The 24884-nt window shown below is 42.3% G+C and overlaps 1 protein-coding gene across 3 annotated transcripts; it reads left to right on the top strand.

Annotated features, from left to right (window-relative positions):
- Nucleotides 1–10597: 10597 nt before the first annotated feature.
- pheta1 (PH domain containing endocytic trafficking adaptor 1) lies at nt 10598–23437 on the top strand. Of its 3 annotated transcripts, none has more exons than XM_062025549.1 (2): nt 10598–10893; nt 20951–23437. In XM_062025549.1, the coding sequence occupies exon 2, from the start codon at nt 20992–20994 to the stop codon at nt 21835–21837; it is 846 nt and encodes a 281-aa protein (XP_061881533.1). In that variant the 5' UTR covers nt 10598–10893; nt 20951–20991; the 3' UTR covers nt 21838–23437. The 3 variants fall into 3 exon arrangements, with proteins under 3 accessions (XP_061881533.1, XP_061881531.1, XP_061881532.1); XM_062025547.1 differs by lacking the exon at nt 10598–10893 and adding an exon at nt 18186–18352; XM_062025548.1 differs by lacking the exon at nt 10598–10893 and adding an exon at nt 18585–18748.
- Nucleotides 23438–24884: the final 1447 nt, after the last annotated feature.

Consider the following 24884-nt stretch of genomic DNA (forward strand, 5'->3'; position numbering starts at 1 on the left):
TCAACTCCGTATGAAATTTTTTTGTCAACAACAGAAGGAGATAACGTCCACAGTAACCTACCACATAGCAAAGGACATACATTATTTGATTTCCTATTATGCAGCTCATTTTTATTTGACAGTTATTGAAATATCTTGTGTGACATCATGCACAAAAGTGCACTTTATTTGTTTTTAACAATTGTAGTGGCGTTCTGTACAAAAAGTGCACTTTAATTTAGTGTTGTTTTGATATGTCATCTTAGTGACATCATGCACAAAAGTGCACTAATTGCTTGTTTTAAAATGTCTCTGACAATCTTGCACTTTCTGTTTTGAAATGACATGAATGTTTGTGCCACTGCTTAACAACTGTTTAATAAATACAGTTTTGGTCAATTGACTTAGTTGTGATTTCCTTCTCTGCATGTAAGTTTAATATTAGCATATATTAATGCAGTATGAACAAGAATGTTTTAATGTAGACACATAGAATTCCAGACACCCCTCATCATCAATTACATCGATTTCAAGAAAGCCTTCGACAGCATCCACCGGTAATCACTGTGGCAGATCCTCCAGCTATACGGTATACCATCAAAGTACGTCAACATCTTCAGAGCCCTGTACCACAACTCCACCTGTTGAGTGAAAACCACCAACAGCAACTTTGACATTGTGATTGGGGTAAGACAGGGTTGCATCTTGACTCCCTTACTGTTCATGATTGTCATAGACTTTGTCATGAAGAAGTCTGTCGTCGGAGCAAACCTCGGCATTAAGTGGGGAGGGGACAGACTGGCAGATCTGGACTTTGTGGACGACTTGGCTCTGCTTAGCCATTCCTACGCTACGCTCCAAAAATTGACTAACAATCTGCATGAGCAAGGGGAAAAAGTCGGCCTACGTATACGCCAAGAGAAGACCAAGGCCATGACCGTCGCACAAGACCAAAACGTTCCACTGCTCACCGTAGGCGAACAAGGCATAGAGTACGTTGAGAACTTCACATATCTTGGAAGCAACATCTCGAACACTGGAGACGCAGAAAAGGATGTACAGACCAGAATCGAAAAAGCTGCAGGAGTCTTCCAACCCCTCCGGAACATCTGGTCATCAAAATCTATCAGTACGTCCACAAAGCTGCGCCTCTATATGTCAGTGGTCATCCCTACAGTGACCTATGCCTGTGAGAAATGGATGAAGACATCAAGTATTGCTAACAAGCTGGATGTCTTCCATCGACGGTGCCTCAGATACATCTTGAGGATCTCATGGAGACACCACATCACCAATGAAGAGGTGATGAGAAGGGCAGGGGTAGCACCATTGTCTGACATAGTCTCTGACATGAGAAGGAGAATGGCTGGACACGTACTCTGACTGCCAAGAGAGAGACCGGCAAGTGTGGCAATGGACTGGGTGCCAGAAGGGGGAAAGAGGAAGAGAGGACGGCCAAAGAAGACGTGGAGACAAACAGCCAAGGAAGACCTGAGAGAGATGGGAGTCAGCTGGCATGGAGCAAGAAGGGTCGCCAGTGACCGGATTAAATGGAGGGGACTCGTCGCCCAATGTTCCAACAGGAATGGGAGGAACTAAGTCTAAGTAAGTCATAGAAACATCATACTGGTGTGTTTATATGCATCAAGTGTTAATTCAAGGCTAAGGCAAAATATTGAGATATATATCGTGTATCATGACATGGCCTAAAAATATCGAAATATTAATAAAAGGCCATATCGCCCAGCCCTAGTATCACATTCTCTGTTGTTTACTAGTTTGCCAACAACCTCTGCGTAGGAATGTCTCCATCTAATATCAATATCGGATATTGGTCCAATATCAGCAAAAAGCAAGTATCGGATGATATTGGCTGGCATGTAAAATCTCCCATACTGTATAAGCTTCGATACAAGCTGCCCTACTTGGACAAAGCTGGACAGCCAGTCAGTTAACATCTAAATGTTCTCCACCAAGCACACAAAGTTGGTCTTTTCTTGTATTTTAGTTAAGTCACTTATAAAAAGTAAACATGGTAGACTACTGGCTACTAGGAGCTAGCAGCTACACAACAGCTAAGCACACAAGCTAGACATACAGTATGTAATAAATGGGCCTAATTGAACAATGTTGCAGGGCCGAGGGTGAAGTCGGCTCTCTTGGTTGCTTTGTTGGGTCTGCTCCTGTCTCTGGCCATGCTCCCCCCACCCCAGCAGACGATGGCGTGGAACACCGCAGAGGCCACCAAAGTGTATATGCTTTATTTTTTTTATTTTTTTAATAGCTGTATGTAGAAATGGCTGGTTGCATCAGCTCTGCTCTTTAAATGTCTTTAATGCCCTTTGTTTTTTTTTATGTTTGATGTTTCCCTCTTACACACATGCTTATGTGTGCTATGACTATGAGTTTTTTCCCCTTGGCCTCAGTCTGTACCCCCTCTCCAGGGGCCCATGCTTAGACTGAATTTTTTTTTTCTCAAACCCCACATGCATTTACCTGTTTCTCCGCCGGAAGTTGACAGACCCGTCAGCGATCCTGTTGTGTCTCCCTGTAATGTTTGATCCTGTTCTGTCTCCCTGTAATGTTTGTCTGATCTTGAATGGGATTGTGCTGAAAATCTCAATTTCCCTTTGGGTATTAATAAAGTATTTCTGATTCTGATTTAAAACATGGCGATTGTCAATATAAAAAAGTATCAAATGATTATAGTTGCATTTTACCTACACATACAAAGTCTATTAAAAAGCATCCAGTAACAAACGTGTCCGCATCATGAGTTTAACTTCATGAATTATTGTGGCCACACTAATTACCACTCCACTTCAACTTAAAGACAGCTCATGTCTGTCGTAAGGTTAATGTTTTTTTTACACCTACCAATTTTCTCTGGGTAATTCCACTTGATCAAACCTTTTCTAACATTCCACACTTACAAAATAATACAAGTATCGGTATCAGCCAATACTCACGGCTCCAATATAAGTAAAAAGTTATACTCGGGACACCCCTACCTTTGAGACACTTTCTGCTGATACACGTCTGTGTTGAGGCCGCGTATCTGCTTGTCACAGCTCTGCGTGAGTGACAGGAAGAAAAGCTCTGACTCGCTGGTGGGGGGGTAGGTTGCTTGGCACCGTCTTGCTTACTGAATTTTGGAGCATTCCGACAGAGTCTTACAATTGGGTCAATATCGATCCATCAATCGAAGTTTATTTATATAGCCCTTAATCACAAGTGTCTCAAAGGGTTGCACAAGCCACAACGACATCAGGGCAAGGAAAAACTCAACCCAATGGGATGACAATGAGAGACCTTGGAGGGAGTCTGCACATGTTGAGAGTCTGGACCCCAAACAGTAAGAAACTGACTCTTTTCCAGCATGGCATTCGCAGGAAAGCTTTTATCATCGAACGCCTCAAAGACAGCCTCATCCCAAGGCCCCTGTTTTCCCGTCAGAAAACACATTTTCACCATTGTAAAGTGTCAACTCACATCTGTGTTTTGTCAAACGAGTGCACAAGTTGGACACGTGTTCATTCATTCATGCATGTCACTCTTACTTGCCACGCTGCTGGGACAGAAGGCTCTCAAGGCAAAACATGACAATGCTTCTAATGCGCAGGCGGCCAATGTTGTATACCTGAGGGCAACAGCATATATCCATATTACTGCATGTGTGCCAGTGTTTGCTCGGCTCTGTTTAAATGTCATTTTGCACTGCTGGCTGCTGTTGGGAAGGAAATTGAAGTTCATTTCAGGGGGATTTTTTTTTCAGTGATTGCAATTAAAAAGGAAATGACTATACTGAATTATTTTGAATAAATGAAACCGATAAAAACCCAATGTCTTCTAAAGATCCCGATAACTAGTTTTAAAACCCGTGGCGACCTAGCTGTTAGGAACTGATCAAGGAGGTGAACCCAGGATGCAGAGACAGGGGGCAAGGTTGAATTACAAAAAGGGGAAAAATGTAATAAGTCCAAAAAGTGTAACAAAAGGCGATGGGGGCAGAAGTGCACACCATCAATTACAAACAAAAACAGAATCCTCTTTACCTCAGGGAGGCTAGGAAACAAACACAAAGAGGTGAGGGATTACAGGACTAAGGAGAGACAACGTACCAGGACTGACAAGGTGAAGCAGGCGCATGAACGTGGGAGGTTCAGGAGACAATAACCGGCAAGACCAAGCTGTCAGTGACGAACTTAAATACTCTTAGGTTGAAATTGGTTGCAGGTGTGCCTTAGTGTCCGCCCCTCGCTGGGGACTAACGAACTGAAGAAAACAGACATCACAATAAAGGAGAAGGCAGGGAAATGATAAAACACAACACTGGCATTCCAGGCTACAGCTCCCAGACTCTGGAACAATTTGCACCAGTCCCTTCGTGATCATGACTGTGTTGAAACTTTTAAGAAAAAATTTAAAATTTCTCTTTTTAGTAAAGCTTTTAGTTAATGCACCTTTTAACTATCATTTTTAATCCACTTGGTATCCTTTTTATGATGTTGCCCCTGTAGTTTTAAATTTAATTGTTGTTTTACTTCACCTATGTTTTGTACAGCGCTTTGTGATTTTATCTGTGAAAAGTGCTTTATAAATAAAATGTGCTTACTTACTTACTTAATGTATGGATGTGATGTTTGCTAACGAGTCGAATCTTCTGAACGGCTCTTTTAAGCGAACGACGAGAACTGATCCACAGTTGCAAGCCTGTCGTGGTCTCACATTTTTTCTTTCCAGCACCCCTATTTTTTGTTCCACTTCTTGTTTGCCTCCATTCCTCTGGTCTGAGCACTGTTTACCTCACATGTCTCTGATTGGCAATCAGGACACACCTGTGCCTGGTTCTTCTTTTTCTCCTTCTTTTCTGGTTTAATGGCGGTGGGCAAGCAACCTTATGGTGTGCATTACCGCCACCTTCTGATATGAAGTGTGGACCGAGATGGAACCCTACTCTATATTCTTTTATTTAACCTATTTTTTTTATTTATGCTTTGTATCCTACATGTTCTGAGTGCAATCCTAGAATATATTCCACTACTAAACTAACCTTCTCTTTCGCTAACTTACTTTCCAGTATTTCCCTTTCTCTATTGTATTTCCTACAATGCATGAAAACATGTCTTACACTTTCTATTTGATGACAACAGTCACACAGCCCTGTGTTATGTTTCCCTATCAATTTCAATGAGCTATTTAGATATGTACAGTCGTGGTCAAAAGTTTACATACACTTGTAAAGAACATAATGTCATGGCTGTCTTGAATTTCCAATAATTTCTACAACTCAAATTGTTTTGTGATAGAGTGATTGGAGCACATACTTGTTGGTCACAAAAAACATTCATGAAGTTTGGTTCTTTTATGAATTTATTATGGGTATACTGAAAATGTGAGCAAATCTGCTGGGTCAAAAGTATACATACAGCAATGTTAATATTTGGTTACATGTCCCTTGGCAAGTTTCACTGCAATAAGGCACTTTTAGTAGCCATCCAAAAGCTTCTGCCAAGCTTCTGGTTGAATTTTTGACCACTCCTCTTGACAAAATTGGTGCAGTTCAGCTAAATTTGTTGGTTTTCTGACATGGACTTGTTTCTTCAGCATTGTCCACACGTTTAAGTCAGGAATTTTGGAAGGCCATTCTAAAACCTTAATTCTAGCCTGATTTAGCCATTCCTTTACCACTTTTGACATGTGTTTGGGGGTCATTGTCCTGTTGGTTGTCCTGAAGAATTTGGAGGTAATCCTCCTTTTTCATTGTCCCATTTAAAGCACCAGTTCCATTGGGTGCCGATGGAACTGGAAATTACATTATGTTCTTTACAAGTGTATGTAAACTTTTGATCGCGACTGTATGTCCTAACCTCTTATAAGTAATAATGTCTTCTTCCTTCCTATTTCTATTCCCACCTCTCAAAAGACTCTTATGAAGAAGGGAAAATCGAGGAACCGCACCTCGCCAGGGCGAGGGACACCGGGGACCCACCCTGGAGCCAGGCCCAGGGCAGGGGCTCGTCAGCGAGCGCCTGGTGGCGGGGACTTTCTCCACGGAGCTCCGGAGACGTGGAACTTCCCCGCCGCAGACCCACCACTTGCAATTGGGATCCATGGACTGGGTAGTAGTCGAAGTCAAATGCCTAGGCAACCTGGTCCTCGGTTGCTAAATCTGGTTGTCGGGACATGGAGCTTGTGCATGAGGTCAAGAGATACCGTCTAGATATAGTCACCTCAATGCACAGCATGGGCTCTGGAATCAAATTCCTTGAGAGGGGTTGGACTTTGCTATATGCTGGAGTTGCCGCGGGGAATAGGCAGCGAGCAGGTGTGGGCTTATTATTAGCCCCCCAGCTTGGCGCCCGTGTGTTAGAGTCACCCCCGGTGAACGAGAGGGTTCTTTCCCTGCGCCTTCGGGTCTGGGGACGGGCTCTGACTGTGCGCCAAATGGCAGTTTAGAGTAACTGGCCTTCTTGGGGACCCTGGAGGGAGTGCTGCAGGGCATCCCTCCCGGGGACTCCATCGTTCTACTGGGTGACTTCAACGGCCACGTTGGCAGCAACAACAAAACCTGGAGAGGCGTGATTGGGAGGAATGGCCTCCTCGATCTGAACCAGAGTGGTGTTCTGTTATTGGACTTCTGTGCTAGCCACAGTTTGTCCATAACAGACACCATGTTCAAACATAGGTGTGCCCACAAGTGCACGTGGCACCAGGACACACTAGGTCACAGGTGGATGATCGACTTTGTAGTTGTTTCATCAGATATGATAGACACTCGGGTGGAGAGAGGAGCTGAGCGGTCAACTGATAATCACCTGGTGGTGAGTTGGATCAGGTGGCGGGGGAGGATGCCGGACAGACCCGGCAGGCCCAAACGTTTAGTGAGGGTAAGCTGGGAGAGGCTCCCGTCCGCCAGATCTTCAACTGACACCTCCGGGAGAGCTTCAACTGCATTCCAAGAGAGGTGGGGGACATTGAGTCTGAATGGGCCATGTTCCGTACCTCCAATGCTGCTGCTTCCGATCAGAGCTGTAGTCACAAGGCACTGTCATGGCGGCAACCCTCGAACCCGATGGTGGACACCAGAGGTAAAGGGGGCCGTCAAGCTGAAGAAGGAATCCTACCGAGCATGGCTTGCTTGTGGGACCCCCGAAGCAGCTGACAGGTACCGACAAGCCAAGCGAGCCACGGCCTCAGCGGTGGCGGAAGCAACAACTCGGGCATGGGAGGAGTTCAGTGAGACCATGGAGCAAGATTTTCGGTCGGCCTCAAAGAGATTCTGGCAAACCATCCAACACCTCACGAGGGGGAAGCAGTGCCCTGTCCACACTGTGTACAGTGGGGGCGGAAACCTGCTGACCACTACTGGGGATATAGTTGGGCGGTGGAAGGAATACTTTGAGGATCTCCTTAATCCTACAGACACACCCTCTGTAGAGAAGGCAGAGTCTGAGGTCACTGTATTTGTTGCCTCCTGTTTTTTGATTACTTGAACTGTTCTCACTTCTTTCTTGTTCTCCACTTTCTTGTTGTCGTTCTACTCTGATTTGCTGTACTTCTGTTGCCTGTTTCCTTATGACACAGCCCCCATAAACTGCTGAGTGATTCCCGCCACGGTTACAAAACTTGATCTGTTCATTTCTTCCACATGCTCCATATTCATGCTCCCCTCCACACCTTCCACATCTCATTTTAGCATGGCACACACTAGCTATGTGCCCATAGCGTTGGCACTTGAAACAACGTACCGGGGTTGGAACGTAAGGTCTGACTTAAAAGCTTAAAAACCCAATCAGATTTTTTTTTGGTGGACTTCCTCGACAAATTGCTTAAGCACAGATCTGTCTTTTAGCTGTCTTTTCTGCATTCCTGAATGCCGTCAATCTCTTCATCATTGTGACAGTTCCCACTTTTATTTCTCTTTTCAAATATTCAAAATTTTCTCCTCTTGGGATTCCTGTCACTATATCCTCTAGCCCAGGGCTAGGGAACCTATGGCTGCATTCAGATCAATCTTAGCTGACATTGAATAACACGATAAGTAATGAATAATTCCGCTGGTAACCACAGTGTTAAAAATAACGTTCAAGATGTAAAACATTCTCATGCATTTTAATTCATCCATCCGTTTTCTACCGCACCTGTTCAAGGTTGCGGGTGGCTCAGCCAATCCCAGATGTCCTTCGAGGTACAGGGGGGTCGCATTAATGGTAAGAAGTACTTTATTTATTATTGGTTGGCTTCAGAATAACAATGTTATTAAAAAGAATAAGACTTGGACTTAGACTTAGACAAACTTTAATGATCCACAAGGGAAATTGTTCAACACAGTAGCTCAGTTACAATGATGGAAAGTGTAAGGATGGAAAGGACAATGCAGGTATAAATAGACTAAATATAGCGTTACAAAATATAACATACAGTATATACGAATATATATACGAATATATACATAATATGTGTACAGTATATTATATATACTGATATATTATATTATGTCTATAACATATATAAAATATATAACAATTACCATGTACAATATTACAGTATATGTGACAGCAGCAGCATAAAATAGAGAGTAGATCCAGCAGAAAATAGAAAATAGACATTAAAAACAAAGAGAAGTAGCTGACATAGAAGGTGTCAGGTAATAGGCAGATATCATCTATTGCTGTATGGCGAGTGATTATACAGCTGGATGGAGTGCGGAATGAAGGAGTTCTTGAATCGCACAGTGCGGGAAGGAAGCTGAAGGAGCCTGTTGGAGTATGAACTCAGCTGTCCCTCAATTGTGGGTGGGCAGGATTGTCCATGATGGCCAGCAGTTTGTCAACAGACTTATTATACTCTAAAAATGTTGGTCTTATTTAAAAATGCACGCATTGTTGTGTTCAGTGTTAAAAAATATAATATGGCTCTCACAGAAATACATTTTACAATATTTGGCTTTCATGGCTCTCTCAGCCAAAAAGGTTCCCGACCCCTGATCTAGCCCCTCTCATTCCCCTCTCATTCCCCCACATTTATTTTTTTCTATTATTATCTTATTGCACAGCTTTGGCAAACACATTACTTTGCTCTTTTGCTCTCCATTTTTACATTTAATCAACAGGCTTCCGTCCCTTAGCACGTTGGCCATCTCCACCTCTCCATTGTCCTTCTTTAACCCCTTAACCCAGGGGTGTCCAAAGTGCGGCCCGGGGGCCATTTGCGGCCCGCAGCTAATTGTTTAGCGGCCCATCACACATTCTGGAAATGCCATTGCAAAAATCAAAAAAACATTAAAAAAGTGGAATGAGGTGAAATCTAACTAGAAAACGTTGCAATGTTGACACAAAGCTGCCATGCAGGCTGTTTATTTTATTTTATCTATCTTTATTTTTCTTTTTTTTGCCATTGCTCAAAACAAAAAAAAAGACAAAAAATCAATAATAATGAATTATTGACATCTTGAAGGCTCCAATTACTTCAAATAGTTCACATTAAAATGTTTTATGTGGAAAAATATTGCATATATTGTGTGGTTGCCATATAAAAACATCCAAGTTTTCTTTGACAAAAGAGCATAAAACAAACAAAATAATAGTTCAAACGTAAAATCGACAGATATATCTGAAATTGATCTCGTAACTTAAGTGTTGAAAGTAAAACAAATAATAATAAAAGTGTATCACTTTATGAGTGGGGCACCTTTTGGATCCCAAAGATATTTAGTGGGATTTTATTTATCTTTTCACTGTGATTAATCAAAAATAATAATGAAAATAAAATCAATGGTGTCATGCATTATAGATCTTTTCAGGGCTCCAATTACTTCACATCAAACATTGCTTTCTGAATGTTTTGGGCGGTGGGGGACACACTGCATATTTCAGTTTTACTATAAAAAATAAAGTTGTCTTTGACAGAAAAGGCATATATAATAGGCAATAATAATTTGACTTGTTTTTAACATTTTAATGACTGAGACCCTTTACGGGCCCCAGGAACCCTAATTGTTAAAAAGAAAAATCTATATATTTTGTTATGGTTTGAAAATGAAAAATATCAAAATGGCCCCTGCATGCTTTAAATTTTCCGTGTGCGGCCCTCAGTGGAAAAAGTTTGGACACCCCTGCCTTAACCAGTGTCATCAAGCTAATATTGTTCATATCTCTATTTTACTTAAATCTATTTGACTTTAATCTTGCAATGTTTTACCATAGTGTTTTTCCTCCCTTCTCCTCCTCCATCATCTTCATGCACTCTTTTGGCAATCGACAGGGGTTAGTACGTGTGCCTCACAATATGAACATCCTGGGTTCAATCCTGGGCTCGGGATCTTTCTGTGTGGAGTATGCATGTTCTCCCCGTGACTGCGTGGGTTCCCTCCGGGTACTCCGGCTTCCTCCCACGTCCAAAGACATGCACCTGGGGATAGGTTGATTGGCAACACTAAATTGGCCCTAGTGTGTGAATGTGAGTGTGAATGTTGTCTGTCTATCTGCGTCGGCCCTGTGATGAGGTGGCGACTTGTACAGGGTTTACCCCGCCTTCCGCCTGAATGCAGCTGAAATACGCTCCAGCACCCCCACCGACCCCGTAAGGGACAAGCGGTATAAAATGGATGGATGGATGGATGGATGGTTCCTTCATCACCTCCTGTCCCTTTCTTCCCTCTCTCCCCTCGAGTCCTATCCATGTCCGTACTTTCCTCATACATCCCGTCATTATCTCCTTCCATCTCGATCCAGTCACAAATCAGATTATGGGAACCGCCAAAAAGATTCAAACAATTGATACTCTCACAGTCAGCCACCGATCCTTGGTCCACTTCCGCTTCCTCCCTCCCGAATAGTCGCCTGACTGGAATGGAAAATGAGTCTGAGTCAAAGGAAACGTAGCAGCATTTGGATTAACTGCACACACCAGGTAGGTTAGTACAATTTTACATTCCCATTTTTTGTCCTGTCTTATTTTTTTATTGGAGTTGTATTCATCTGTTTTGTATACAGTGGTAGTAATAGTACTCTCATTTATTATTTGTACATTTTTATTTGTACTTTTTAACATTTCATTGCCAATGCACATGTGATGCATGGCTCCCTCATATGGAATGTTTATGACAAAAAAATATAAAGCAAATGAAATTATTATAAATATTACCAAATAATTCCCACCAATATATACCCCATATCAGTGGTTTCTCAAAACTTTTTTCACCAAGCCCCACCTGAGGAAACACTTGGACCATAATGACCAGCATTAAACTACAGTTGTGTAATAGGCCTAAGTATTCGTTAAAAACAAGGCAGAGTTGTTGTTTTTTTAACAAGTATATTTAATCACTAGTATTACATATATGTATGTATGCTCCCTGTACATCAGAGAATTGATTTCAAAATCCTCCTGCTCACATATAAATCACTACATGGTCTAGGGCCGAAGTATATCACTGATATGCTCCCACTATACAAGCCCTCTAGATCACTAAGATCTTCTGACACCAATCTGTTAGCGGTTCCCAGAGTAAACTCAAATCAAGGGAGAGCATCATTCAGTCACTATGCAACAAATAGCTGGAATAAACTTACTGAAGATGTCAGACTTTCCCCAACTCTGACTACTTTTAAAACTAGACTGAAAACTTTTATGTTCACCTTAGCTTTCAGCTAAATCTTTTAATCTTTTAACTTTTAACGTCAGCACTGTTTTTATTTTTATTGTCTGCATTTTAATTTTGCTTTTATTTTCTTTCATTTCACTTTGTTGTCTGTGAAGCACTTTGAGTCTGCCTTGAGTATGAAAAGTGCTATACAAATAAAGTTGCCTTGCCTTGCCTTGCCTATGTAAATATATTTTGGCCGTTGTAACATTACAGTTTGAACAGTAACACTGTTTGAATATAGGAAAATAAAACACTGTATTTAAATAATTGATTGCGTTACATTACAACATTTAATTAGGTGATTATTTGGTGTACTAATACATGGGGCCGAATTAATTTAAATTATTCTGATCCCAACATTATTTAATAACTGCTACCAGTAATTTTCCCTTCATACAAACAAGTTACCAAAAAAACCAAAACAATGATCCAGTCTTCTAAACGACTCTTTAAAAGGAACGGTTATTTCAATCAATCAATCAATCAATCAATCAATCAATCAATCAATCAATCAATCAAAGTTTATTTATACAGGCCTAAATCACGAGTGCCTCAAAGGGCTGCACAAGCCACAACGACATCCTCGGCTCAGATCCCACATCAGGGCAAGGAACAACTCAACTCAATGGGCTATAATGAGAAACCTTGGAGGGGACCGCAGATGTGGGGACCCCCACCCATACTTGCCAACCTTGAGACCTGCGAATTCGGGAGATTTTCAGGAGGGGCACTGAAATTCAGGAGTCTCCCGGGAAAATCGGGAGGGTTGGCAAGTATGCCCCCACGCTGGGCGACCGGTGCATTGGACGTTGAGTGGATCTAGTTAATAATGTGAGAGTCCAGTCCATAGTGGAGCCAGCAGGGGATCATCTTGAGTGGATTGATTGATTGATTGAAACTTTTATTAGTAGATTGCACAGTACAGTACATATTCCGTACAATTGACCACTAAACGGTAACACCCGAATAAGTTTTTCAACTTGTTTAAGTCGGGGTCCACGTAAATCAATTCATGGACAAGTCAGCAGTGCAGAGACGTCCCCAACTGATGCACAGATAACATGAATAGATTAACGTGGACCCCGACTTAAACAAGTTGAAAAACTTATTCGGGTGTTACCATTTAGTGGTCAATTGTACGGAATATGTACTGTACTGTGCAATCTACTAATAAAAGTTTCAATCAATAAATCAATCAAGATAAGTGGTCCACCCCGGGTCCCGACTTTGAACAGCTAGCGCTTCATCTGTGGTCACCTAATCTGGGCAGAGCAGAAAAGAGACGGCAGATCAACTGGTGTAAAAGGGGGTTATATTTAAAGCAGGGGTCCCCAAAATTTTTGACACGGGGGCCGAATTGGGTTAAAAACATTTAGCCAGGGGCCGGGCTATCTATACAGTATATATATATATATATATATATATATATATATATATATACACACACATATACATACATACATACATATATACAGTATATATATATATATATATATATATATATATATATATATATATATATATATATATATATATATATATATATATATATACACACATATACATACATACATACATACATACATACATACATACATACATATATACATACATATATATATATATGTATATATATATATATATATATATATATATATATATATATATATATATATATATATATAAATACAGTATATACAATATCATTGCAGATTAGACAAATTGCCTTTTCCTTACATTGAACAAAAAATGTCTTATGTCCCCTGATGTTTAAAAACTCTGCACTGAGTCTATTTTATGTTTCCGTCATTTTTTTTCCTCTTGCACTAATTGACTAATTGCACTTGCCGCGCGCTCGTGATGTTACCTCACCCACTAGTCCTGTAAAAGGGACACCCTAAACTTACTACGAAGACGAATAAAGAAAAACAACCCGATGGCCCTCCGAGAGGCGGGGTGGAAGAAGGGCCAAATCAGACGGATTTCTTGGTAACGACTGGAACGGACAACGACAAAGAGTCTAGGATCATGAGAAGATGCAGGTGTGGGTGGGAGAAGGTGACCACCTTCAGAGGTTTGCGTATCCACCAGGGAAGGAAAAAGTGCAAAGAGAGAGGCCATCAGCAACATTGCACTGCAACCGCAGGTCAGACAAGAGGAATCCAAAGCCAGGTGGCAAACCACAGTGCTGAGGGATCCACCGTTGCTGATGAAAGGCAGGTGGAGGACACAGTAGGGCCCTTGGTGGACGCCAATGCCTCTGAGAGTGGCACCGACGAAGACGCACACAGAACACAGAGCAACCCCAACAACCAGGAGCAAAGCCAGAGAGCAGAGAGGAAAGAACCTGGAAGGAGGCAGCTGGTCAAATGGCCTAAAGCAAACGAAGTTGCGGTCTGGCAGAAGCTGGACAAGGACCTCAGCCTTATCCTGGAGCACTCACTGCGTGGCCAGGTGGAAACCAAGCTGAATCGCATTGGAGACATCCTGACGAATGCAGAGGCAGATTTGGAGTAGCCGCTGAAAAGCGGAAATCCGGCCTAATGCAGAAAGGTAGAAGAGAGAGAGAAATCGAGCAGTGGAGGAAGGCAAGCAAGGAGGAGAAGGAGGGTCTGAAGCCACTGTGGGATGAGGTGAGAAAAGATCTTGCCGGCCTACGGAGGGCTGAGTGCATTCGCAAACGCAGAAGGCGGAAGGAGAAAGAGAGGAGTAACTTTTTCAAAAATCCCTTCAAGCATGCGAGACAGCTGCTAGAGGACAAGAGAAGCGGAAAGCTGGATATTACCAAATCTGAGCTGGAGAATCACATCAAGGAACAGTACAGTGACCCAGCAAAGTCAACTCCGCTGGGATCCCCTGGTTATGTTCCTCGCCCAGCTCCCCCAGCCTTCCTCTTTAATGCTGCTCTCCCCAAACTCAGCGAGGTGGCAGAGGTCGTACGGAAAGCAAGAGCTGCCTCAGCCCCAGGCCCCAATGGGATACCATACAAGCTGTATAAGTACTGCCCAGGGGTCCTAAGACATCTCTGGAACCTGCTGAGAGTGGCCTGGAAAAAACAAGTCATCCCTTCAGAGTGGCAAAGAGCGGTCACAGTTTTCATCCCAAAGGAGCAGAACTCCAGTACAATCAGCCAGTTCAGGAGCATCACCCTCCTAAATGTCGAAGGTAAGATGTTCTTCTTCATCCTGGCCAAAAGGTTGACCAGCTACCTCACAAGCAACGGGTACATCGACACCAGCTGCCAGAAGGCAGGCGTACCAGGCTTCCCAGGCTGTATGGAACACTCTGCAGTAATATGGGAGCAGATCCAAAGGGCGAAGAGAGAGAGAGGTGACCTGCATGTCGTGTGGCTGGACCTTGCCAACGCATACGGGTCTGTACCCCACCAACTCATTGAGTTCGCCCTGGACTTCTTCCACGCACCAGTCTGCATCAGAGCCCTGGTTGCCAAGTACTTTGGAGACCTCCAGATGTGCTGCACTCATCAGGACTTCACAACAGGCTGGCAACAGCTGGAAGTAGGCATCGCCATGGGATGTTCAATCTCTCCCATCCTGTTCGTTGCAGCCTTCGAGATCATCCTCATAGGGGCTAGGAAGATGGTCGGAGGAGTGAGACTGCCTTCAGGACAGAGGCTACCAGCAGTGAGAGGCTACATGGATGATATCACCACCATACTTCAGACAGCAGCATGTACAACAAGACTGCTGAAGAGGATCGACGAGCTTGTGGGCTGGGCGAGGATGAAGATCAAACCCCCCAAATCACGCAGTCCGTCTATCAGGAAAGGAGTCAGAAGTGACAACACCATCTTTGTCGCAGGCGGTGAGAACATTCCATTGCTGGCAGACCAACCTGTTCGTAGCCTGGGTCGCACCTACACAGCAGAGCTCTCTGACAGGCCCATGGGGGAGACGGTGAGGAAGCAGCTCGCAGATGGCCTGGCCAAGATCAATCAAAGCCAACTCCCTGGGAAGTACAAAGTATGGTGCTACCAGTTCATACTGTACCAAAGGGGGATGTGGCCACTGAAGATGAGCGAAATCCCCTCCTCAGTGGTAAGCAAGATGGACGGGGTGGCAAACTCGTTCATCAGAAAGTGGCTGGGACTACCAAGGTGCCTCTCAGACGTAGGCCTCTTTGGTAGGAACGCTCTTCAACTACCACTGCGATCCATCAGCCTGGGATACAAGCAAGAGAAGGCTCGGCTTGTGCTGGAGCTGAGGGAATCCACTGACCAGCTGGTGAGAGCAGCGGGCACCCAGATAAGAACAGGAAGAAAGTGGAAAGCCCAAGAAGAGGTGGACACGGCGATCTGCAGGCTGAAGCACCGTGAAGTGGTCGGCAGAGTTCAGGAAGGTCGAGCAGGGCTTGGGAGGGGCGAGGCTCCCTTGTTCTGGTCAAAGGCTTCCAAAGAAGACCGGAGAGCCATGGTGGTGGCAGAAGTGGCAAGAAATGAGCAGGAACGCCTAAACATCAAAGCGGTGTCCCAGGGCCAGCAAGGTCGTTGGACATTGTGGGAAGGTCTCACAGACAGGACGATGTCATGGTCTGACCTGTGGAAGATCCCCCAAGCCAGGCTCAGCTTCCTGATCAGAGCAACGTACGACACCTTGCCTTGTCCCCGAAACCTCCACCAATGGTTTGGTGCCGAGGAGACCTGTCCCCTCTGCAACACCATCAACGCAAGCCTCCAGCACATCCTGTCGGGCTGCTCGACAGCGTTGTCGCAAGGCCGCTACAGATGGCGACACGACCAAGTCTTGAAAAAGTTGGCAGAGGTGTCAGAGACCTGCAGAAAGGAGGCAAATAGCAGACCTTCCGCTCCAGCCAGACATCTCATCCAATTCGCGAGGGCTGGGGATGGTGCCAAACACCCCCACCAGAGAGCTACAGCGAGACTCCTCTCACCAGGAAATGAGTGGAGCATGAGGGTCGACCTGGGGAAGCAGCTCCAGTTCCCCAGGGAGATCGTCGAAACATCGCTACGGCCAGACCTGGTCTTCTGGTCAGAGGCTTGCAGGACGGTTCTTCTGGTCGAGCTCGCTGTCCCATGGGAGGGGGGGTTGGAGGCTGCTTATGAGCGGAAGCGAGCCAAGTACTCTGACCTGGCAGCAGAGTGCAGGGAGGCTGGCTGGAAAGCTGTCATCTGCCCTGTGGAAGTGGGGTGTAGGGGCTTCGTGGGTTCCTCAACTGCCCGCCTACTCCGAGACATTGGATGCACAGGAGCGGGGCATCGGAAAGCCATGAAAGAGCTGGCCGAGGAGGCGGACAAAGGCAGCTTCTGGCTGTGGCTAAGGAGGAAGCATAAGAGTTGGGGGGAAAACACCTAGGACATCAGCAGGGGGTGGCAGGGAGACATCCCTGCCATCGCTCCGCCACCATGAGACGTTCTGGGGTAAAAGGAGCGAAACGTTGATGAATGGTGGTCCCCAGCTGATGACCCGTTTATGCCCACAGAGGTGTTCGGTGAGGTGTCACAGCACACCTGTCAAAAGGCACTGGAGGAGGTGCGTCAGGCAGCAATGCCCAGCAGGAATTCCATCACCTGTATCTTGTTATATATATATATATATATATATATATATATATATATATATATATATATATATATATATATATATATATATATATATATATATATATATATATATATATATATATATATACACACACACATATACATACATACATACATACATACATACATACATACATACATACATACATACATACATACATACGTATATATATATATATATATATATATATATATATATATATATATATATATATATATATATATATATATATATATATATATATATATATATATACAGTATATAAAATATCATTGCAGATTAGACAAATTGCCTTTTCCTTACATTGAACAAAAAAAGTCTTATGTCCCCTGATGTTTAAAAACTCTGCACTGAGTCTATTTTATGTTTCCGTCATTTTTTTTCCTCTTGCACTGGAGGCTGCACTAATTGACTAATTGCACTTGCCGCGCGCTCGTGATGTCGACACGTTATCGATGGGAAAATGCATTTTTAGACAATATGATTTGCCTGAGCAACTAGGAGACCCCAAGAGTAACAAGCGGTAGAAAATGGATTGATGGATGGGCTAGAAAGGACAGATTTTAAAAATAATAATACATTTTTTTTATTTTATTTTTATTTTTTTACTCGGGACTACCCGAGGGCCGGATTTTGGACGCTGGCGGGGCGTATCTGGCCCACGGGCCGTAGTTTGGGGACCCCTGATTTAAAGGCTAGAGAATTTAAGATGTGGCTCTCTTCAAAGAGCCTCAAATATAGCACAGTGACAAGGATCTACAATAAAAATTCCCAATAACGTATTTTTTGGCGAAAGTAAAACGTGAATGTTGTGTCAATGCACTGCAAATGTCTACAATTTTTTTGTATAAAATACTGAATAGTATTCATGCAGAGGTTGTGGCCACAAGCGAGATAGCCGGCATCCCACCTTGCCAAAGGCAGTGTAGTGCGCTTGTTTTACGCCCTTCCATTTGGATGTCACCCGCACAAGAACGAGAAGGGAAGCAGCAACTCACAAAGCCCGCCCGTCTAACTGGTTTCCATAGTACAACATGAGCGCTCCTCGTTGGTCATGTGACCTGAAAAAAATGGGAGAAAGAAGGAAGATAAATGATTGTTCAACGTGGATTTGCCCGAGACTGACAATCTTTTCTAACGGGTAACGTGTTTAAAAATATCATTTATTAAAAGTGTTTTCGTACCAACAAGGATGCTAACGGTGCTCGTTGACATCGCCGCTGAGTGTTTATTATGTTTATGTAAAATGTGTACACTAAGTATACGTTCTTGAGTCAGTCCAATGGGAAGAAAACGGTTCACCGCTAGTAGTAAAAAAAAAAAGTTGTAGCAGTTTCAAATACTTTTATCTGAGCGTTGCTTGCCTTTTTATGTCGACATTTTTACAGTTACAAAAAAAGTGCTGATGTGCCAAAAAAAGATGGCAACAAAGAAGCCTGGGGGAAAAAAACAGCTCACAGCGACGTGTTATTTTCCATCTTTTTCCTGAAGTGTGGAGCTATGAGATTTGAAGGCTTGTAAACAGAAGACTTGACATGTAAGTCACAAATAATCAAATACAAAGGAGCATTTCCTTACTTGGTGGCCTAGTGCGATTATTTACTCAACTGTAGAGAGTACAAGGCGGCTATCAGGTTAAGCTTGTACTATTATTTTAAATTGTTGTTCTTATGTATATCATCTCAATGCAGGGCATACCTTTATAGTTTTACCTTGCCAGTTAGCTAACATAATTATAAGTAAAGCCATTCATTAAAACTAGAGATGTCCGATAATGGCTTTTTTGCCGATATCCGATATTGTCCAACTCTTAATTACCGATTCCGATATCAACCGATACCGATACATACAGTCGTGGAATTAACACATTATTATGCCTAATTTTGTTGTGATGCCCCGCTGGATGCATTAAACAATGTAACAAGGTTTTCCAAAATAAATCAACTTAAGTTGTGGAAAAAAATGCAATATTGTAGCGTCTCGGAAGAGTTAGTGCTGCAAGGGGTTCTGGGTATTTGTTCTGTTGTGTTTATGTTGTGTTACGGTGCGGATGTTCTCCCGAAATGTGTTTGTCATTCTTGTCTGGTGTGGGTTCACAGTGTGGCGCATATTTGTAACGGTGTTAAAGTTGTTTATACGGCCACCGTCAGTGTGACCTGTATGGCTGTTGAACAAGTATGCCTTGCATTCACTTGTGTGCGTGAAAAGCCGTAGATATTATGTGATTGGGCCGGCACGCAAAGGCAGTGCCTTTAAGGTTTATTGGTGCTCTGTACTTCTCCCTACGTCCGTGTACCACTCCGTACAGCGGCGTTATAAAAAGTCATACATTTTACTTTTTGAAACCGATACCGATAATTTCCGATATTACATTTTAAAGCATTTATCGGCCGATATTATCGGACATCTCTAATTATAACGAAAACAAAACACTATGTTTATGCTTGACAATCTATACAATCTATATATATTCTATATGACTGCTGGGTTTAAGAATCTGCCGTACAAATGTCAATGTGAAGCGAATTATGTTTATATAGCGTTTTTTCACTAGAGGCTATGCATCAGGGGTGTCAAATGTACGGCCCGCAGGTCGGATAAGCCCGCGAACCAGTTTTACCTGGTCCGTGGGATCAATCAATCAATCAAAGTTTATTTATATAACCCTTAATCACGAGTGTCTCAAAGGGCTGCACAAGCCACAACGACATCCTCGGCTCAGATCCCACATCAGGGCAAGAAAAAACTCAACCCAACGGGCTACAATGAGAAACCTTGGAGGGGACCCCGGGCGACCGGTGCAATGGACGTCAAGTGTATAGTTAATAGTGTGAGAGGATAACTTTGCTTAGTATAAAAATGAGCCGAAATTTTTGAATGAAAGAAACTGCAGTTCTAAATGTGTCCAAGAGATGCCGCAATAGCAATTCTTTGTATCTTTGTAGATGATGCTACATATGTACAAAACAAACCACATGTTAGTGCACCAGTCGAGGTAAATGAGCAAACTACATAAATAACATCCTTTAATTTGATTTTTTATATTATTTTTTTATCTTGATAGACTGAAAATGAACTCCAATGAGTTGACTGATGAACATTATCACGTAATTTATTCAGAAAGTATAAATAATGACAAATAAAGGTAGAATACTATTAACTGCAACATGGAAGTGTAAAAAAAACAACAACATTATGATTTGTACATTTTCAGAATTATTTTTTTAAACAAAGAAAACAATCTGAAGTTGTCTTTATTTTTAAGTTATTGTGCTGTGATTTTACCAGTCCCGCCCCTTGGGAGTAGATTTTTCTCCATGTGGCCCCCGATCTAAAATTAGATTGCCACGCATGCTATGCATAGTGAAACCCATTATTTACATTTAAACCAGTGTGGGTGGCACTAGGGGCAGGTGGGTAAAGTGTCTTGCCCAAGTCCACAACGGCAGTGACGAGGATGGCGGAAGCGGGGATCGAACCTGGAACCCTCAAATTGCTGGCACGACCACTCTACCAACCGAGCCACACCGTCCCATCAAAAATATTTTACAACAAGAGACTTTGGATTTGCTAATTAAATGAGATCACAATAGTTTTGGTAAAAGAGGATGTGTCCACGGTGTGTTGTTTACTTAAGGCGGTAACACAGTTTTATGGTAGCTCATGTGACGCCAAAGCAAGGTTTACCCTATTGTGAAAGACTTAAACACCTAATGTCCGCCTTTCCACTGGCTTACAGATGAATAAAGCACCTACAGAGGAAGAAGTGGAGGAGCGACGATGAAGCTGAATGAACGCAGCGTGGCTTACTACGCCACCTGCGACTCGCCGCCCGACAAGACGGGCTTCCTGTTCAAAAAGGGCGAGCGCAACACGGCTTACCACCGCCGTTGGTTTGTCCTGAAGGGCAACATGCTTTTCTACTTCGAGGAGCGGGAAAGCCGCGAGCCCATCGGCGTCATCGTCCTGGAGGGCTGCACCGTGGAACTCTGCGAGTCGGCCGAGGAGTTCGCCTTCGCCATCAAATTTGACTGCGCTCGGGCGCGGGTGTACAAGATGGCGGCCGACAACCAGGCCGCCATGGAGTCGTGGGTGAAGGCGTTGTCACGGGCAAGCTTTGACTACATGAGGCTGGTAGTGAGGGAGCTGGAGAGGCAGCTGGAGGAGATCCAGGAGGCTGCCAACGGGAGCAGGGCAAGGACGTCCAAGCGAGGGTCCAAATCAAGATCTGGAGCGTCTTCGTCATCGTTATCCTCTTTATCATCATCATCAAGCACCTCTTCCGCGTCCGCCTCAGGACAAAAGACACACCAGGATGATTCCCAGCTCATATCTGGATCTTACCGAGAGAGCGGTGTAGCGTGGAGCAAACCACACTTGGCTAACGGTTCCCCCGACGGAGTGTCCTCCTGTGTGGCCTGGGAGGGAGGGGCTGACCCTGGGAACGGCTGCTTTGGGATGGATCACCGGGCCAACGGGGCCAGAGCGCCACCTGTGCCACCCAGAAGAAGAGGAGCCTCTCTGGAGAGCCCCGTCTGCCCTGGCACCGGATGCTTTACCAAGCTTCACGACTGGTACGGCCTGGAGGTGGAGGAACTGAGGGCCCAGTGGCTGCAGAACCAATAAACTTCTGGAAGAATATACCATTCCGGTGGTTGAAGCCTACCCAAGCTTACTTAATGAAAAAGGAAGACAGCATTCTTTACCGATGGCAGCACAATTGTATTGTAGTTGCAAGTCAGCAGTGTGAACCACTACACTATCAAATACATCATTCCTTACTGACAAATGCTTTGTTTCACCTCTCAGAGAGGACTTAAAAGTAAATGATGCTACATCCTGTCTGGCACAGGAGGAGGAATCAATCTTGCAATATTTACTTTACAGTCTGGGTGGCGGTGACAAAATATCCCTGATTCATTGCTTAATGAAACAAAATAACTCTTGAGAATTATGTAGCTTACTTTCACTGCATGTCTTAATGTCTCATAATTTAGTGCCTCTGTGTTTACTTTCAGGTGACCTATATCCATTGTACTTACATTCCCTGAACACCTCCAGTAAGACATGGCTACAGAAAGGGTCGATACCAACGTAAACATTGCTGTTCAGTTTGACTTGGACTGACTCTTTAAAAGCAAATGTGTTTTTTTTAAATCTGTGACATTTCAAGTATTTCAAAGTCCTCAGAGAGCAATAGAAAATATGATTATATATAATGAGCATTTTAGTTCCTGAGGCACAAGTTTTGACTGTGATCGCAATTTGTATCCTCTTCTTTTTCTTTTCTGTTTTTAATTGTAACCTTTCGAGTTAGTCCCTTTACCTCTTCTATGTAGCCATGGAAACAATTGAGAATAGTTAGGATCTATTTTGGAACACTGACCATATGGGGCATACTTTTTAGTGGAACGCACTTATGCACTCTTAATACTATGTGGAAGTATACAAGTCTGCAAATTGAAACGCATTCTGGGTAAATGTTTTTTTATCAACATTTTAATTGGGGTTTTACTACTTTTTATTGCAAATAGGGCTGCAACAACTAATCAATTAAATCGATTAAAATCTATTATAAAAATAGTTGGCGATTAATTTAGTCATCGATTCATTGGATCTATGCTATGCGCATGCGCAGAGGCTACTTTTTTAAATTTATTTTAATTTTTTAATAAACCTTTATTTATAAACTGCAACATTTACAAACAGCTGAGAAACAATAATCAAAATAATTATGGTGCCAGTATGCTGTTTTTTCCCCCAATAAAATACTGGAAAGGATAGAAATGTAAGTTTGTCTCTTTTATCTGATTATTGATCGATTAATCGAAGTAATAATCGACAGATTAATCGATTATCAAATTAGTTGTTAGTTGCAGCCCTAATTGCAAATTTTGCTGTGCTCTAGTTTGCTCAACCATTCTAAAGCTATCTAAACACCGATAAAGAGCTTTTTTAAATATGCTTAGGATATGGAACTTATGTCAGAATGTAAGAAAACATATGCATAAAAAATGGATACACATATACTATAACTTAGAATTGGGCTAAAGTATGATTATTATGGGGGATATGTTTATGCTGATGACATCTGGCTCTCGATTACAAGATTTTTCCATTCTGTTTGCTAAAATTGCAGTGAGGATTTTTGACTGTGTTTATTTTCCGCTTACTCTGCCATGACATGTAGTTGTAGTGGGCCACATTAAAGAATGTGGAAAATTGGGTTACTTGAAGCGTGTAGTCTAACCATTGCACAAAACAACATCGCTTCCAAGAGTAGTGTAGTGTGTAAATATGCATCTGCAATCATAATTTAGTGGTTTTTTTCCCTCCAATTTAAGTAAAGAAACAGATGCGGACCATGGGTGAAATCATATCATGTTGGTAACCAGGTGTTTTCAGCTTTATTTTGCTTTTTTGCTTGTGGCTTAAAAATATGTATCGGTGAGGTTTACAGGATTAAATTGGGGCCCTTTATCATTTGGCTGCACAATGAAATCATTTTGTTTCTTCATAGTTCACAAAGCTAGTGTTGTTATCGAGCATGTAAGCTTGTAGTTCTTCTTCCATGCTGGAAGTTGCACGCCAGCACTTCCACGATGACTAAGTCAGTGCACATTCACAAGGCATTTACTTTGCTGTTGCTTTATATTTATTTTTATAAGCATTTTCCAGTCAAATGTTTTTATAGGACCACGTTCCTTTCTATTTAAGAAGTCATGTTTTGTTTTTTCTCGGTGAGAATTTTGAACCATGGCTGGGTGCTTCAGCCTGCATTGATGCACAGCATTAACATTATTGTCGCACGTTTGACTTTCTTAAAAATAATGGTACATAGGGGATGTGTGTTTTTTATTAATGCATTTTAACCATGGACATTTGCATGAACTTAGAATCACATCCATTTTTATTGATATCAACTGACATTGGCCTTTTTTTATATCTTCATATATAATACTGTATGTTGATATAACCTTAGAATTAACAATTAAAACGAACCAATTATCCTGTTTAAAGACTCAAGTGACATGTTTCAGTTTTAGTCATGTTACCAGTATGTTAATACTACAATGTCATAAACATTGTTCCTTCTATTTGCACATGTGTTGTTATAAGTAACCAATAATACCCAACCTATTGTTGTGCTCTCAAAAATCTAACAAAATAATCTGTTTTGACCTAAACTTTATTTAATTATTATTAATTTAATCACAGTGTAGTACAATGAAAAAGTGATAGTTTGTTCAGGAAAATCACATTTTAATAGCATTTTTTTCTGTTTGTTCATAACATTTAAACATATTTTACAGATAAGTATTGTTATGAATAATCAATATTGAAGAATATTTTGATATTTATGGTACCTTCAATTCCAATTGTTTGTTACTGTAAATAACCTAATAAACGGTTGACATATGGAATTGTTTGTGCTCCATTCTGAATAGTTTGTTCTACATTGTGACCCTATTTAGTAGGGACGTGGGAATCGAATTCGAATCGCGATTCTCCCGTTGTGCGATTCGGAATCGATTCTCATTTTTAAAAAATCAATTTTTTAAAAAAAATTCTTTTTTTTTTTAATCCTTTTTTTTTATTTTTTTTTTTTAAATGAATCAATCCAACAAAACAATACACAGCAATACCATAACAATGCAATCCAATGCCAAAAC

This window comes from Entelurus aequoreus, linkage group LG17, assembly GCF_033978785.1.
Source record: "Entelurus aequoreus isolate RoL-2023_Sb linkage group LG17, RoL_Eaeq_v1.1, whole genome shotgun sequence".
Taxonomy (NCBI): Eukaryota; Metazoa; Chordata; class Actinopteri; order Syngnathiformes; family Syngnathidae; genus Entelurus; species Entelurus aequoreus.